Source organism: Aotus nancymaae, unplaced genomic scaffold (genome assembly GCF_030222135.1).
Source record: "Aotus nancymaae isolate 86718 unplaced genomic scaffold, 86718_ANA_hifiasm-v0.15.2.pri h1tg000028l, whole genome shotgun sequence".
NCBI classification, from domain to species: Eukaryota; Metazoa; Chordata; class Mammalia; order Primates; family Aotidae; genus Aotus; species Aotus nancymaae.
In genome coordinates, this window is record NW_026988441.1 from 14467782 (window position 1) to 14483628 (window position 15847).

Genomic DNA, 15847 nt, shown 5'->3' on the forward strand with positions numbered 1-15847 from the left:
CTTTGGGAGGCCAAGGCAGCGGATCATCTGAAGTCAGGAGTTCAAAACCAGCTTGGCCAACATGGCGAAACCCCTGTCTCTACTAAAAATACAAAAAAAAAAATTAGCCAGGAGTGATGGGGCGCGCCTGTAGTCCCACCTACTGGGGAGGCTGAGGCAGGAGAGGCAGAGGTTACAGTGAGCCTAGGTTGCAGCACTGCACTCCAGCCTGGGCAACAGAAGGAGGCTCTCTCAAAATAACAATAACAAATAAAAATTAAAATTAAGGCTGGCGCAGGGGCTCACTCCTGTAATCCCAACACTTTAGGAGGCCGAGGCGGGTGGATCACCTGAGGTCAGGAGTTCCAGACCAGCCTGGCTAACATGGTGAAACCCCATCTCTACTAAAAATACAAAAATTAACCGGGGCGTGGTGGCGCACACCTGTAATCCCAGGTACTGGGGAGGCTGAAGCAGGAGAATCGCTGAACCTCGGAGGTGGAAGTCACAGTGAGCTGAGATCGCATTATTGCACTCCAACCAATAGATACTATGAACCTCCCCTAAACTGACTGGAAGAGAAATCGGACCCTGTTTATGTAAACCTTAAAACCAAATAATAGCAAGGTAGAAAAATTACCGTGCTGCTGAAGTGGGTCCTATCTAGTATATACTGTTTCCTCATCTGGGTGGTGGGGACATGACTGTTCTTGGTATATATTCTTCAACATCTGAAATGTTTTTTGGTTTTGTTGTTGTTGTTGTTGTTGTTGTTGAGACAGAGTTTCGCTCTTGTTACCCAGGCTGGAGTGCAATGGCGCGATCTCGGCTCACCGCAACCTCCGCCTCCTGGGTTCAGGCAATTCTCCTGCCCCAGCTTCCTGAGTAACTGGGATTAAAGGCCCACGCCACGGTGCCCAGCTAATTTTTTGTATTTTTAGTAGAGCCAGGGTTTCACCATGTTGACCAGGATGGTCTCGATCTCTTGACCTCGTGATCCACCCGCCTCGGCCTCCCAAAATGCTGGGATTACAGGCGTGAGCCACGGCGCCCCGCTTTTTTTTTGGCTAGAGTGCAGTGATGCGATCTCAGCTCACTGTGATCTCCACCTCCCAGATTCAAGCGATTCTTCTGCCTCCGCCTCCCAAGTAGCTGGGACTACAGGCGCCCGCCACCACACCCGGCTAATTTTTTTGTATTTTTAGTAGAGACAGGGTTTCACCCTGTTGGTCAGTATAGTCTCAAACTCACCTCAAATAATCTGCCCCACCTCGGCCTCTCAAAGTGCTGAGATTACAGGCGTGAGCCATCGTGCCCAGCCTGAAATGTTTTGTAATACATTTACATTTGTAAAAAGACAGGAATATCTAATGAGGAAGGGAAGCAGGTTCTGGGTACTAAGCTCCAGTCTCTTTAAGATTGCACCCACTCCTGCCCCATGTCATTGGAAAAGCTACAGCAATCCTGTTATCACTGCTGTCAGGGCTCAAGAGAATGGACCGCTGGGCACTGTGGCTCACATGTGTAACTGCAGCACTTTGGGAGGCCAAGGCAGGAGGATCACTTGAAGCCAGGAGTTCAAGACCAGCCTAAGCAATACAATGAGACACATCTCTATAAAAAATATAAAAATAAAAAAGTTATCCAGGCGTGGTGCATGCCTATAGTCCCAGCTACTTGGGAGGCTGAGGCAAGAGGATTGCTTGAGCTCAGGAGGTTCAGGCTGCAGTGAGCAATGACTGCACCACGTAACTCCAGCATGGGCAACAGAGCGAGACCCGATCTCAAACAGAAAAGAAGGACCATCAGCTGGATGCAGTGGCTCACACCTGTAATCCCAGCATTTTGGAAGGCTGAGGTGGACAGATCACAAGGTCAAGAGATTGAGACCATCCTGACCAACATGGTGAAACCCTGTCTCTACCAAAAATACAAAAAAATTAGCTGGGCATGGTGGCATGCACCTATAATTCCAGCCACTCAGGAGGCTGAGGCAGGAGAATCGCTTGAACCCGGGAGGCAGAGGTTGCAGTGAGCCAAGATTGTGCCACCACACTCAAGCCTGGTGACACAGCAAGACTCCGTCTCAGCTTTGCGCAGTGGCAGTATTGTAGCCAATGAGGTGTATCCGAGGCACGATTATTGCTAATTGAAAACTTTTCCCAATACCTCACCATGATGACTTAAAATATAGTCAGCTTTGGCAGTCTCTACTGGGACTGAATTAAAAAAAAGAAAAAAGACTCCATATCAAAAAAAAAAAAAGAAAGAAAAAGGACCATCAAGCACTGTATCCTACACCACAGGAGGAATTTAGGTTTCCTGGAAGATGCTGTGATTTTCACTTAGCATAATTCATGTCTGAATAAGATATAATATCAGCAATCACATGACAAGCTCTGCTCTGATCTCCTTCGGATGTCTTCTCACACACATTCCTCTCAAGAGCCCTCTGGGGCAGGCACTATCACTATTATCTAGATGGGAAAACAGATTTAGGTAAGGCCCAGTTATTTGCCCAACCACAAAGCAAGGAAGTGGAGTGTGCAAATGACCCCACTTAAAAAGAAGACACCCCATTCGCACAGCACATACACACACACACACACACACACACACACACACACTCTCTCTCTCTCTCTCTCTCTCTCTCTCTCTCTCTCTCTCCCCCCAAGACTTTTAGACCAAACAGCTTCTTTTTATTGAAAGACAGTACAACAAAAGCAAGCTGTGGGGAGGAGGTACAAGAAGGTGGGGACCTTCCCCCAGACTCTACTCAGATTCCCATGAGCACCAGGGAGGGAGAAGATGGAAAACCAGAAAGAGATATAAAAAGAAATCCAGAATGATCGGCCTAGCCCTGAGGCAGGAACTGGTGTCACAGCCAAGGGCCAGGGAAGGAAGGAGGATCACTCTTCATCTGCTGAAGTCCACCTGCCCTGCCTGCTTCAGGCTTCCAGGAGCTTCCCCAGGAAGCGGAGGTTGAGGATCTTGAGCTGCTCATCCAGGTCCATACGGACAATGCCATCCTCACCATCGATGCTCAGCAGGACGCCTGTGGCTTCCCGATCCTCGCCCAGGATCACTTTGACCTGGGGGTGGGGGTAATGTGGTCAGGGTCCGTGGCAGTGCCCAACATCCCTCATTTCATCTCCTTGCCCCCTACCCCTACCTTGTTGTTCTTGGTGGGGGTGATGGGCTCCAGGTGCTCACTGGAAATGCTGACGACCTTCTCACTGTCCTTCAGGTACACAGAGCACATGCCCCCCTGGAGGATGGGGACAGCCTGGTCAGCCTGTCCTGCTCCCAACACAGGACTGAGGCCCACACTCCAGGGGACAAAGGCTCAGGGCTCATTCTGAAAACTCAAGGTGAAATGGGGCAGGAAAGGCCACGGCTGGGCCTGGTTCCAAGGCCTGGGGCCTGTGGTGCATGTCAGCGTCGGGAGACGGGTGACCCAATCAGCAAGAGAAGCCTCAGAATGAAGCTAACAGGCAAAAAAAAGATTGCTTCTTGACTCTTTGTGTCCCAAACTGGCCTCAGCATCTTCCCCGCACCTGCTCCTCTTCCTGGACCTGGTCTCAGGACCCACCCCACGGTCTGCAGGCCCCACCAGAGCACTGGACTTCATCTTGGTCACCTCCCTCACCAACATGTCCCAGGCTTTGAGGCCTGGCCATTCAGCCTGTGAGGATCTCTCCTACCTGCCTCCCCACAGCCCTGCCCTAGTACAGCCCAACCTCCTCCTGGGCTCCTGGCCCAGTCTCCCAACCCCCAATGGATCACTGATATGGCAACACAGAGAATTCAGTCCACACCACAGATCCGCTCCCACCACTCTCCTCCTTAGATTCCTCCATGGCTCTCTGGCGCCCTCTGGAGAGGCCAGGTCCTCCAGGCTGGCACATGACAGGGCCCCAGACAGCTCTCTGGCCTCATTCACCTTCCCTTCAGCTTTTTTTTTTCTTGAGAGGTCTTGCTCCGTTGCCCAGGCTGGAGTGCAGTAGTGCCATCTCAGCTCACCACAACCTCCACCTCCCAGTTTCAAGTGATTCTCCTGCTTTGAGTAGCTGGGATCACAGGCATGTGCCACCACGCTTGGCTAAATTTTTTTTTGTGTGTATTTTCAGTAGAGACAGGTTCTCACCATTTTGACCAGGCTGGTCTCGAACTCCTGACCTCAGGTGATCTGCTCACCTCGGCCTCCCAGAGTGCTGAGGTTACAGGCATGAGCTACCGCCCAGCCCCTTCGGCTCTTTATGTTACAGCCACAACAAACACTTCAGCTCCCGGAATGTGCCCAGGTTCCCCTCACCTCCAGGCCTCTGCACACGTGGTTCTCTCCATTTGGAACATTCTCAACCCAGTCATTTTTCTTAGCTTACTCCTATTCATTCTTCAGGTCTCAACTCAGATGTCTCCTTCCCCAGGCAGCCCTCCCCGATTCCCCACTAAATTGTGTAAGGTGCCTCCTCCAGGTTCACATAGCTCCCCTTGCCCTCTGAGCTTCCTCCATCCCAGCTCTGCCCACTCTGGGCTGTCACCGTCTGGGGACACATCTGTCTCCCCCAGTGGAATGTGAGGTCTTTGAAGACAGGGCCTGGAACTGCACTGGTCTCTGGTGTTTAATTTGATTAATAGTTATTAAAGAGCCAACAAGGTGCCAGTCCTTCACCTAGGAAGTGGGGCTTCAGAGGAATCAAATACAGGCTTTGTCATCAAAGAACTGCACCAGGGCAAGCTTTAAGCTTTCAGGCAACAGGGAGGTTAACATGAAGAATTACACGGACCTGCCAGAGACAGACCCAAGACAGCCTAGGTACTTCCCTCAAGGGGGTCTGTCTCTAGACAAACAACGGGACCAGGCGCGGTGGCTCACACCTGTAATCCCAGCACTTTGGGAGGCTGAGACAGATGGATCACGAGGTCAGGAGTTCGAGACCAGCCTGGCCAATATGGTGAAACCCCATCTCTACTAAAATACAAAAAGAAAATCAGCCGGGCATGGTGGCATGCACCTGTAGTCCCAGCTACTCAGGAAGCTCAGGCAGGAGAACTGCTTGAACCCGGGAGGCGGAGGTTGCAATGAGCAGAGGTCACACCACTGCACTCCAGCCTGGGTGACAGAGGGAGACTCTGTCTCAAAAAAAAAAAAAAACAGAATGAAAGAAAGACATAGGAAAGTATATTTGCAAAGGCCCTGAGGCTGGAGGAAAATCGGTGTTTGTGGAAGGGAGCCCAGGGGTGTGGCTGCCCGGTGCTAAGCCCGAGCCTCACACAGAAGCAGCATTCAGTACATTTTACTGAGTTGCTGTCTCAAAGGAGTATGTCAAAAAGTAACGACACTTCTGTGTGCCACACACTTCTCCAGGCAAATGGGCCCCAACTGTGAGCAAAAAAGGCAGGACGGAGCAGAGCCGGCTAAAAATCCCTGCCCTCCAATGTGGATAACACAGGGAAGCCCGATCTCTACAAAAATACAGAAAATTAGCTGGGTGTGGTGGCATGCACCTGTAGTCCCATCTACTTGGGAGGCCGAAGTGGAAGGATCACTTGAGCCTGGGAAATGGAGGCCGCAGTGAGCTGTGATCACACCACTGCATTACAGCCTGGGTAACAAAGTGAGACTCTGTCTCAGAACAAAACAAACAAAACAAGTCCCTGCCCTTGTGGAGTTAGTAAATACATTCCAATGTTTTCTACATCTGTTTTTTCAGCTATAAATGGAGACTTGCTCAAGTCTGTAATGCCAGCACTTTGGAAGGCCAATGTGGGTGGATCACCTGAGGTCAGGAGTTTGAGACCAGCCTGACCAACATGGTAAAATCCCGTCTCTACTAAAAATACAAAACTCAGCCAGGTGTGGTGGCAGGCGCCTGTAATCCTAGCTACCCAGGAGACTGAGGCAGGAGAATTGCTTGAACCTGGAAGGCGGAGGTTGCAGTGAGCCAACATCACACCACTGTACTCCACCTGGGCAACAGAAAGCGAGTCCATCTCAAAAAAAAAAGGAGACTTGAACATGCAGTTAGACAGTTAAAAAAGAAAGTAATCACAGAGTTTAGGGGGCACCGAGGCGAGGATGCCTGCCCACCCAGCACCCTGGGCCCCACGTACCGTGACACTGCGGATGACACCTGTCTGTCCCACCACCTGTGTGTCCAGGTAGGTGTCCCGCACCTTCACCTGAATGTCAGTGGTTACCCAGTCGCTGGAGTTCTGCTCGATGCCTGAGCCTGGCGTGTGAGGATTGTAGCCACCAGGGGAGGGAGCTCCAGGTGTCATAGGACTGTAGCCAACAGGGCTCGGGCTGGGGCTAGCCTGCAGGGAAAAGAGGAGTATCGCTGGGAATGGTCACCTGGCCTGGCCGACCCTATAAGCCTGAGGCCACCCCAGCCCACCACCCTCAAGGGCAGGCAGGCAGATCATTACCTGATAGGCCATGGGTGAGGGTGTAGGGTGGTAGCTGGCTGGGGAGTGGGTGTTCTGGTAGCCTGCTGGGCTTGGCGCCACCTGGTGGTAGCTCTGGGGGCTGGGGCTGGGCTGGTAGGAGCCTTGTGGGGAGGGGGCAGCGTAGGGAGAGAACTGGTCTGTGTTATACCTGCAGACAGGAGAGAAGGGACATTTGTTGGAGCAGGGAGGGGAAAGGAGGCAGTGGGAGGGTTTGGGCAGGGGTAGATGAGGGCAGGCCCCAGTGGACTCACATGGCCGGCGTCCCTGGCGTCTGTGGGTTGTATTGTGGGTTGACCTGTGGGGATGAGGGGTCGGGGTAGCCAGGTGTTTGGGGATTGGGGGTTCCCCCATAGGCCTGCGGGGACGGGGTAGGCTCGTCATCGAAGGCATACTCATATTCTTCTTCGGCCCTGTTGAGAGAAAGGTCTGTTGACAGCAACTGTGGTGATAATGTGATGGATGCTTCCAGAATAGCACCCTACGCCAGACCCCGAACGGAGGCAATTTCATTCTCACGAGAGCCCTATTCAGAGGAGCTCCTGATGTTATTTCCCTTCCACAGCCGAAACTGTGGCATGGAGAGATGAGGGTGCCCACCCAAGGGCACCCCACCCAGGATCTTTCTCTAAGCCCAGGGGTACCCACAATCACTACTGAGGCTGGGGCTGGAGGAGGCCGCTTTGCCCCCACCCTGCCATGCTATGCCTCCTCCTTCAAAGGCACCAGCCTGGGGCTGCGAGCAGAGAATGCTGCATGGGCCCCACAAACCCCTCCATCCCCCAGACACCCAGCGTGACCCCTCACACACACCAGCACACACCAGAACCCTGGACTCACCGTGACGGCGTGTTGGGGTTGTTGGGGTCCCAGGCCCCGCTCTGCGCAGGAGTGCGGCTGCCATCATGCAGGGGCGTCTGCGAGCCGTAGTGTGGGGTGCGGCTGCCTGGAATGTGGGAAATGAGTGTGTCTATCAGTCCTGTCCCTTCTCTAGACACCCCAGCCCCTCCTCCCTGTCCTCTGCAGGCACTCACCATCCTGGAGAGGTGTCTGTGAACCATACATGGGCGTTCGGGAGCCAGAGCCATACATGGGCGTCTGGGAGCCATACATGGGCGTCCGCCCATAGGTCGAGGTCATGCCGCCCGGGCGCCGTGAGCCCCTGTGGACACAGAGAACAAACGCGGTGAGCAGGACCCTGTCACTGCCCAACAAGCCCCACCCTTGCCCTCCCTAGGCCCCGCCCGTACACTGTGGTGAGCCGCTGACGGTCCACAGAGATGGTCTGGCAGGTGGAGTGCAGCTCCACACGGGCTGTGGACTCCGTGGCATCCTTCACCACACCAATGTAGCCTGGTAGGGGGCAGGAGGTCAGGCCGGGGAGGTTCTCCTTCACCACGCCCCTCCCTAGGCCTCCACAGGCCTCGCAGGTCACCTTTGTAGGGCCCCTGGGAGATGCGCACAGTCTGGCCGATGAGCTCGTTGTCCCTCCGGCCCCGGCCCCTGCTCATGCCGCCACTGCTGCCACCTGGGCTACCAAAGCCGCCACGCTGACCTGGGGATGGGGGAGAATGTCACTGGTTCCCCATGGCTGTGCCCACAGCCAGGACAGCATCAGAATGACCCCTTCACTTGCTTGATTCCTCCCTACTTGGGTTAGGAGCCTCCCCTGCCCACCCCCTGCCCCTCACCTTTCCTATGGAAGCCCTGACCATTCTGGGCCGTCACTGCAGGGTCTACCCTCCTGAGGGCGGTGAATCCCCTAATAGCAAGGCCCAGCCCAGCGAAGGCACTCACTGTAGGCTGAACAACCAAGTTTCTCCCAGCCCTCTCTACCCTCCACATCTCCGTACCCTGAACCCCTCTCACCTCCAGCACTGGGGTGCATGGGGCTGCTGATCCGGGGACTCATAGGCGCAAAGCCACCCACGGTGAAGTTGGTCACATCACGTGGCTAGCAGAAAGGCAAGGAGTAAACTGTTGTGCAGGGGATGGGGGTGGGAGAGCCTGGGTGACAGCCCCCAGTCCCCAGTCCCCACATCACACTGAATGCCTCAACGTGGGAACAGCTCCTGCAAGGATCTGCCCTGTCACCACCCCTGCCTCCTTCTGGTGGCAATGCCTCAATTTGCTTTGGGGAAACTGCCACTCCTCTGCCATTGTAAGCCTGTCAATCAAGAGGCCTGGGCTTCCACTGGCCAAGGAGCAAGACTAAAATGTGGCTAGTTAGGAATTTAAGCCCTTAGAGACACAAAAACCACAAACCACAGGAACTCAGCATCCCATCTGCAGGGCCCTGAGGAGACCACCCAGCCGCCCACACCCCAGGCCTGAGTTCCTCTGTGACACCTGGTCCTGCACAACTTTCCTACGAGCCCACCTCAGGGCCTTTGCACTTGCTATTCCGCCAAAATGCTCACTCTCCATCCCTTCATTCAGGTCTCTCCTCTAGTGTCGACTCCCAGAGGCCTTTCTTTACCCTCCTCTGTCTAAGCAGCAGCCCTGATCGCTCCCTGTCTCCTGAGCCCATTCTGTTTTCTTAACAGTGCTTGCCATCACCTTACACTGGACGGTTTATCTGTCCATCCATCTCTGGAGTACCAGCTCTGGGATAGCAGAGTTTTTTCTTTTTTTTTTTTGAGACTCCAGCTCTGTTGCCCAGGATGTAGTGCAGTGGTGCCATCTCAGCTCACTGCAAGCTCTGTTTCCTGGGTTCAAGCAATTCTCCTGCCTCAGTCTCCTGAGTAGATGGGATTATAGGTGCGCACCACCATGCCTGGATAATTTTTGTATTTTTAGTAGAGACAGGGTCTCACTATGTTGGCCAGGCTGGTCTCGAACTCCTGACCTTGTGATCCGCCCGTCGTGGCCTCCCAAAGTGCTGGGATTATAGGCATGAACCATCACACCCAGCCTAGCAGAGTTGTTTTTAGTCTTGTTCACCACTGGTTCTCCAGTGTCTGGCATCTTACAGGTGCTCAGTAAAATGAAATGAATAACTTGGTGAACAGCTCAGAGTCCCAAATAAACCTTCTCACTCTTTGCCAAGGACCTGACAATGACACCTGCTCTCCTAATCCCTCACAAGCCCAATCTCGTTACTTCTGGGGCCAAGGGAGGCTGGAGAGCCGAGCCAGGTACCCAGTGCACAGGATCCCGCCATGCCCACCTCACCTTCGAGCCCCCAGCCAGCACCAGGTGGCGGGTCTTGCAGACAAACATGCCCCCATTCTCCACCAGTTTCTTGCAATGTAGGAAGGCAAAGCTGCGGAAGAGATGGCGAATCTCCCCCTCTCGGCCCTAGCCAGGGAGAGAAGGGTCACTCTTTTGACCATGTCCCTCTCACCCTCAACCAACCAAATTCTTTCAGATACAGCTCAAAGGCAGGAACTTGTACTCACTGAGTGGGGGCCATCAATGACCTTGACGATGTCTTTCACGTGGATGTTGTTCTGCTCTGAGTCCAAGGCCACAGCAAAGCGGTTGTCCTTCTTACGGGTCACAGCCTGATGCCTGACAGTCACCACCTTCCCGTACATGTTCAGCACCTATGAAGGGAGACCAGGGAGACTGTGGGGTGAGAATGGGAAGGGGAGACACGGGACAGGGGTTCCCTAAAGTGAGATGATCCTTCTTTGTGGGAGACGATCCCAAGCTCCACAGGGCATCTCAACTCCCTGGCTGCAGGAAGGGCAGGCAGGCAGGCAGGCAGGGTGCCACCCTTTAGGTACTAGGTCAACCAAAAATGTTCCCAGTCATTCTAAAATACCCTTTGCAAGGAGACTCCATCCCCTGATTGGGCAATAGGGACCTGACAGATGGAGGAAGGGGCTGATAGCAAAATAATAGCTAATTGTTCACCCATTACTCTGTGTGAGGCCAAAACTTCCTCTGAGATGGATTCTATCATGATTTCCATCTTACAAAGGGAAACTCAGGCTCAGAGAGGGTGAGTCACTAGCCCAGGGTCACATAGCATAGAAGCAACAGAGCCAAAGTGAACGTGGAGTCCAGGGTCCTAAGTTACTGTGCTCCATGACTCCCACATCCGTGAGGATGGGGCAAAAGCAGTAGGGCACATGTGGCACTCCATCGTTGAGTGAGGCCAGCCACCAGGGTACATATCTAACCTCAGGGAATCATTCACTATGAACAGAGTAGACGCTGCTCTCATTTCCATTTTGTAGGCTGTGAAACAGGCACAGGGAGGATCAATGACTTGCAATGTGCCCACTATCAGCCAGTCAGATGTGAGTGACAGAGCCAGGTCTGCAACCCAGAGGAGTCTGGGGGCTCTGCCACCTCCCAGGATGAGGAGCTGAGGGACAGGAAGCCTCCTAAAAGCAAGTCCCCGCCACAGAGCACAACACACACACCTGGAAGGTCTCCCGCTCTAGTCGCACGATGACGCCCACAGTCTGGGGGTCCAGCTGCACCAGCTCGCCCCATTCATGCTGGCCCCCAACATCCACACCCGATGCTGTCTCCGAGCAGAGCTGCAGGTCGCGGGGCAGCACCTTCAGCTGCCGGGGATGGAGAAAGGGGTGAGGCCTGGTCCAGGTAGCTCGCGTACCTGGGTCTCCTCTTGGCACGTCGCCTTGCCCCGACCCTTCCATCCACCTACCTCATGCATGGTGAGGTCAGAGAACAGGATAACAAAATTCTCCTCAACCCGCACGATGAGGCCTGTGTCGCCCTCGAATCGGCCGGCAATTACCTTCACGTGGTCCCCCATCTTGAAGTATTTCCGAAGTTCCTGGGCTGGGAACTCCAGCATGTCCTGGGGGATTGGGTGAAAGGACAATGAGCAGGTGAGTGAGGGGAGACCACCACAACCCGACTGCCACTCCTGTCTTCAGAATCCACTCATGTTCTCAAACAACCACTCCAGGCTCACACCACCCACCCCAGACAACCTTAGGCCACCTGGATGATCCCTCAGACTGCACCAGAAACAGCCGACCCCAGACACAGGACACCAACCTGGACAACCTTTACCCCACAAAGAGACAGCTCTTTACCCACAAAGAGACAGCCTGCCCTCGAGACACATGATGCCTGCCTGGACCCACACAGAGAGAGCCTGCCCTTCAGACACAGGACCCCCGACTGGACAGCTTCTCAGCCCCACCCAGAGACAGCCTCACCCCACACATCACATGTGCCTGCACAACCCCTCAGACATAACACACACACACCCGACTAAGCAAACAAAACTAAGCACCCACCTCAGATTACTCCATTACACTCTCAACCCAGTACTACCGAGATATCTTGCTTTTCAGACACAAGATAGACCAAGTCACTCTCCAGAGACACACACAACCAGCTAGGCCTGCCGGTGATGTGGCCACAAATCAGGACACACCTCTTGGATGTCCATTTCTTCCTTATTTATTTATTTGACAAAGTCTCGCTCTGTCGCCCAGGCTGAAGCGCAGTGGCGCAATCTCGGCTCACTGCAACCTTCCACCTCCCTAGTTCAAGCAATTCCCCTACCGCAGCCTCCCAAGTAGCTGAAATTACAGGTGCACACCACCACACTCAGCTAATTTTTTATTTTCTGTAGAGACAGGGTTTCACCATGTTGACCAGACTGGTCTCGAACTCCTGATCTCCGGCAATCCGCCCACCTTGGCCTCCCGAAGTGCTGGGATTACAGGCATGAGCCACTGCGCCTGGTCTCTTCCTCCTTTAAATGTCCACAAGCAGGCGTTGACACACACCGTCCTCCCTCACACTCAAGATAGAAATGTTGAACACACACCCCATATATGTGCAGCCCATTCAACCCCAAAGATACACACCCTAGCAGTCCCCTGGGGACAGAAAGGACCTACATGCCAGGCCCCCCAAAATGTAACCAGACATCCCTTTCCCCAAATCACAAAAGCAGGCCTGCTGCCCACCGACCTCAAGTTGCACTCAGACAGAGTCTCTCAGGCACCTGAGAACACTAGAAGGGCCTCAACTTACCCTCCTGGAAACCAGGTGTCACCAGGCACACCGCCACCTGGACAGCCACATACAGTCAGACGTCCCTGAACACCAGGCACCCACCTTGAGGTCTTCGTGCTTGGGCATGATGGTGATCTTGTTGCCATCCACACTGAGGATCTTGCCCTGCAGGTTGATGAGCTCACCCTCACAGACCTCTACATTGTCCCCAGGTTGGAAGTTGTGCTCCCGCTCCTTCCCTGCAGGGGCAGCAATACAGCTGATTCAGGGGCTGCTGCCATGGCCCCCCCCACCCACCCCTTGGCCCAGGTTACAGAAGGAGTCAAATACCTGTGCTCTCAGTCACAACCTCTAGGTCGATGCCCTCTGGCTGGTCCTCAAACTTCTCCAGTTCAGAGAGTGTGGGCTTAACACCCTCCGTGATCTAAGCCCCCAGGGGAGAGAGGAAGAGAAGGAAATGGCCCAAGGTCAGTGCAACAGCCCAGCTGAGTGGGCTGCAAAGATGGTTAGGGAACACTCCTAACTTGAGGAGTGGGACAGACCCAGATAACCCACAGCCCAGGGCCTGGCCTGCTGAACGCTCACCCCACCCTCATTACCAGTGCCCCTCCTGTCTGGGACCCTCACCACAGCAGACATGGCGAAGCTCTTGAAGAGAAAGCCTTTCCGGCTGTAACGGTTCCCCTCAAAGATGAGGAAGTCACCATCAGAGGCAACATCGCCCCCCAGGGACCTGGGATTTTATGGGGGAGAGAAGATTAGAAGGAAGGTCAAGAAGAGAATCTTACTGTACCTCAGTCTTCTCAGCTGGCAACGGGGGAGAGGACCACAGGCAGACTGACCCATCCCATCCCAGCACACACCCTCTTGGCAGCAGTGACTTCTCACAAACCTCAAAGGCCCACCTCCCTGTACTCCTCCACTCATTCCCTGATTTATCTTTCACCAGAGCACTGATCACCATCTGACAAGCTAGTGTTTGACCTGTCCCCCTAACTAGCATGTCAGCTCCAGAAGGTTAGGGATGTAACAGTCACTAAATTTCACCAACAACAGTGCCTAGTATGCAGGAGGTGTGCAGTAAATATTAGCAGAACAAAGTAACAGTATCAGACAATGACACCAGTTAATATTCATAGAGCACTCAAGCCTGACCTGCACATTCAGGACCTCACAGACTCCTCCCTAAATCCGTGACATCAGTAACTGTTCATTTCCAGGTGAAGGAATGCAGGCTCAGGAAGGTCACACCACATACCCAAGGTTGCCAAGCCAGAGTCTTGACAGGATTCAAAAGCAGGCAGGTGGGACTCCCAAACCTGTGGCCCCTGGCCCTGAATGTGGAGTGGGGCACACTTCATGTCTATTCCATGTCTCCGCGGTGGGGAAGGAGCCTCCTCCACTCTCCGAAAGGGAAACATATGGGAGGAGCAGGTCAAGTTCCTCCTACACTCACGCAATCGCTCTCCCATGGTGAATCTGGGAGGGGGGTCAGCATGCTCTGCTGGGCATGTTGGGGTAGTTGGTCAGCTGGCTTGCTGCGGGGTGGGGAGGGGAGCATTATGGTTTGCTCTTTGCAGAGAGGTGCAGTTGAGTCAAGACTAGTGGTATAAATGGGTCCAAACTCAGGCAGGTGAAGTATTAGCAAGGCCCTTGGTGCAGACTGAAAGGTGCATTCCACAGCTCTTCTTTTTTGAGACGGAGTTTTGCTTTTGTTGCCCTGTCTGGAGTGCAATGGCACGATCTTGGCTCACTGCAACCTCTGCCCCCCAGGTTCAAGTGATTCTCCTGCCTCGGCCTCCCAAATAGCTGGGATTATAGGCATGCACCACCACACCAGCTAATTTTGTATTTTTAGTAGAAACAGGGTTTCTCCATGTTGCTCAGACTGGTCTTGAACTCCTAACCTCAGGTGATCCGCCCACCTCGGCCTCCCAAAGTGCTGCGATTATAGGTGTGAGCCACCGTGCCCGGCTCATCAATCTTTTTTTTTTTTTTTTTTTTTTGAGACGGAGTTTCGCTCTTGTTACCCAGGCTGGAGTGCAATGGCGCAATCTCGGCTCACCGCAACCTCCGCCTCCTGGGTTCAGGCAATTCTCCTGCCTCAGCCTCCTGAGTAGCTGGGATTACAGGCACGCGCCACCATGCCCAGCTAATTTTTTGTATTTTAGTAGAGACGGGGTTTCACCATGTTGACCAGGATGGTCTCGATCTCTTGACCTCGTGATCCACCCGCCTCGGCCTCCCAAAGTGCTGGGATTACAGGCGTGAGCCACCGCGCCCAGCTCATCAATCTTTATAGCAGAGTAAACTGAAGCACAGCGATGTGGAGTGACTTGCCTGGGGCTACATGTCAGGCTAACCAATTCATAGGCTAACCTGTGGCGGGGTCATCCCTGTGGAAGAACCTGCAAAAGGCACATTCTGCACACCAGCCCTGGGGACCCAGCCCAGCCAGTCCCCAAGGACACCCACCTGATCTTCTCAGCATCAAACAGCCTCTGTGGAGGCCGCTTAAACTTCTTCCTTTTGGCAAACCAGTCTTTCTATGGAGGAAAGGGGCATGGGTGGGAAGGGTGAGGGAGCAGGGCTTGGCCACCAGTGGGATGGAGTGCACCCCTTCTCCCAAGGCCACAGATTCCCCTGAGTACCAAGCTCATGCGGGCCTTGATGCGATCGTAGTCAATGCGCGGGACCATCTTCAGGGAGATGGTGTTCTGGCTGGGCTCCACGTAGTCCACCTGAGCAAAGCGGGCAGGGCGTCAGCAGGGCCCCACCCTCCTCCCTGACTTCAGACACAAGAAGGGCCATGAGATGCTAGGAAGGAGAAGGGACACAGGATGGTGGGGGAAAAACCAGGCTGCTGACAACTTCCAAAAGTCCCGCTCTAGCCTGTCTTTCCCCTCAACTCTGGCACTGAGGAGCCACTGCCTACTTGGTATCTCCACCTGGATGTCTAAAGGTCCCTCAAATCCAGGACAATTGCAGCCAAAGCGCTGATTCCCCTACACCTGCCCCTTCTGGCCTCCTCCCACTCCATTCTTCCCTCTGCTCAGGCACACGAGCTAGGAGCCATGCTTGACTCCTTTCTTTCTCCTACACCTACACCTGATCTGTCAGCAAATTCCTGCAGCTCTGCCTTCAAAATACCTGACCTCTTCCCCTCCTCCACTGCAGTCTCAGCAGTCCAAATCCAAAACCCAGAATGCTCAAAAATAGGAAACCTTCTGAGCACCAACATGATGCTCAAAGGAAATGCTCACTCTCAGATTTTCAGATTTGGAATGCTGAATCGGTAAGCATAATGCAAATATTCCAAGAGTTGAAAACATCTGAAATCTGAAAAACACCTCTGGTCTCAAGCATTTAGGTAAGAGACACTCAATTTGTATCAGGGTCTTGGTCCCGTCCCCCCAGCACTGCCACCTGCGCTATAGCAGCAGCCTCCTCCCTGGTCTCT

The 15847-nt window shown here is 53.7% G+C and overlaps 1 protein-coding gene and 1 pseudogene across 2 annotated transcripts in view; one reads left to right on the forward strand and one right to left on the reverse strand.

Annotated features, from left to right (window-relative positions):
- The first annotated feature begins 2067 nt into the window (after window positions 1-2067).
- LOC135276905 (U4 spliceosomal RNA) lies at window positions 2068-2198 on the forward strand (annotated as a pseudogene).
- A 458-nt stretch (window positions 2199-2656) lies between these two features.
- Window positions 2657-15847, reverse strand: part of SUPT5H (SPT5 homolog, DSIF elongation factor subunit) — a 30995-nt gene continuing 17804 nt past the window's right edge. For both annotated transcript variants that reach the window (XM_012435727.2, XM_012435719.2), the window contains 19 exons: window positions 15039-15128; window positions 14863-14933; window positions 13015-13120; window positions 12718-12811; window positions 12490-12626; window positions 11054-11209; window positions 10806-10952; window positions 9831-9977; window positions 9604-9729; window positions 8299-8383; window positions 7865-7984; window positions 7680-7782; window positions 7464-7591; window positions 7270-7375; window positions 6684-6842; window positions 6412-6580; window positions 6097-6300; window positions 3152-3247; window positions 2657-3071 (listed from right to left, as the gene is read on the reverse strand). In XM_012435727.2, coding sequence (XP_012291150.1) covers window positions 2928-3071; window positions 3152-3247; window positions 6097-6300; window positions 6412-6580; window positions 6684-6842; window positions 7270-7375; window positions 7464-7591; window positions 7680-7782; window positions 7865-7984; window positions 8299-8383; window positions 9604-9729; window positions 9831-9977; window positions 10806-10952; window positions 11054-11209; window positions 12490-12626; window positions 12718-12811; window positions 13015-13120; window positions 14863-14933; window positions 15039-15128 — 2388 coding nt within the window. In that variant the 3' untranslated portion in view covers window positions 2657-2927. The remainder of the gene's footprint in view (window positions 3072-3151; window positions 3248-6096; window positions 6301-6411; window positions 6581-6683; window positions 6843-7269; window positions 7376-7463; window positions 7592-7679; window positions 7783-7864; window positions 7985-8298; window positions 8384-9603; window positions 9730-9830; window positions 9978-10805; window positions 10953-11053; window positions 11210-12489; window positions 12627-12717; window positions 12812-13014; window positions 13121-14862; window positions 14934-15038; window positions 15129-15847) is intronic.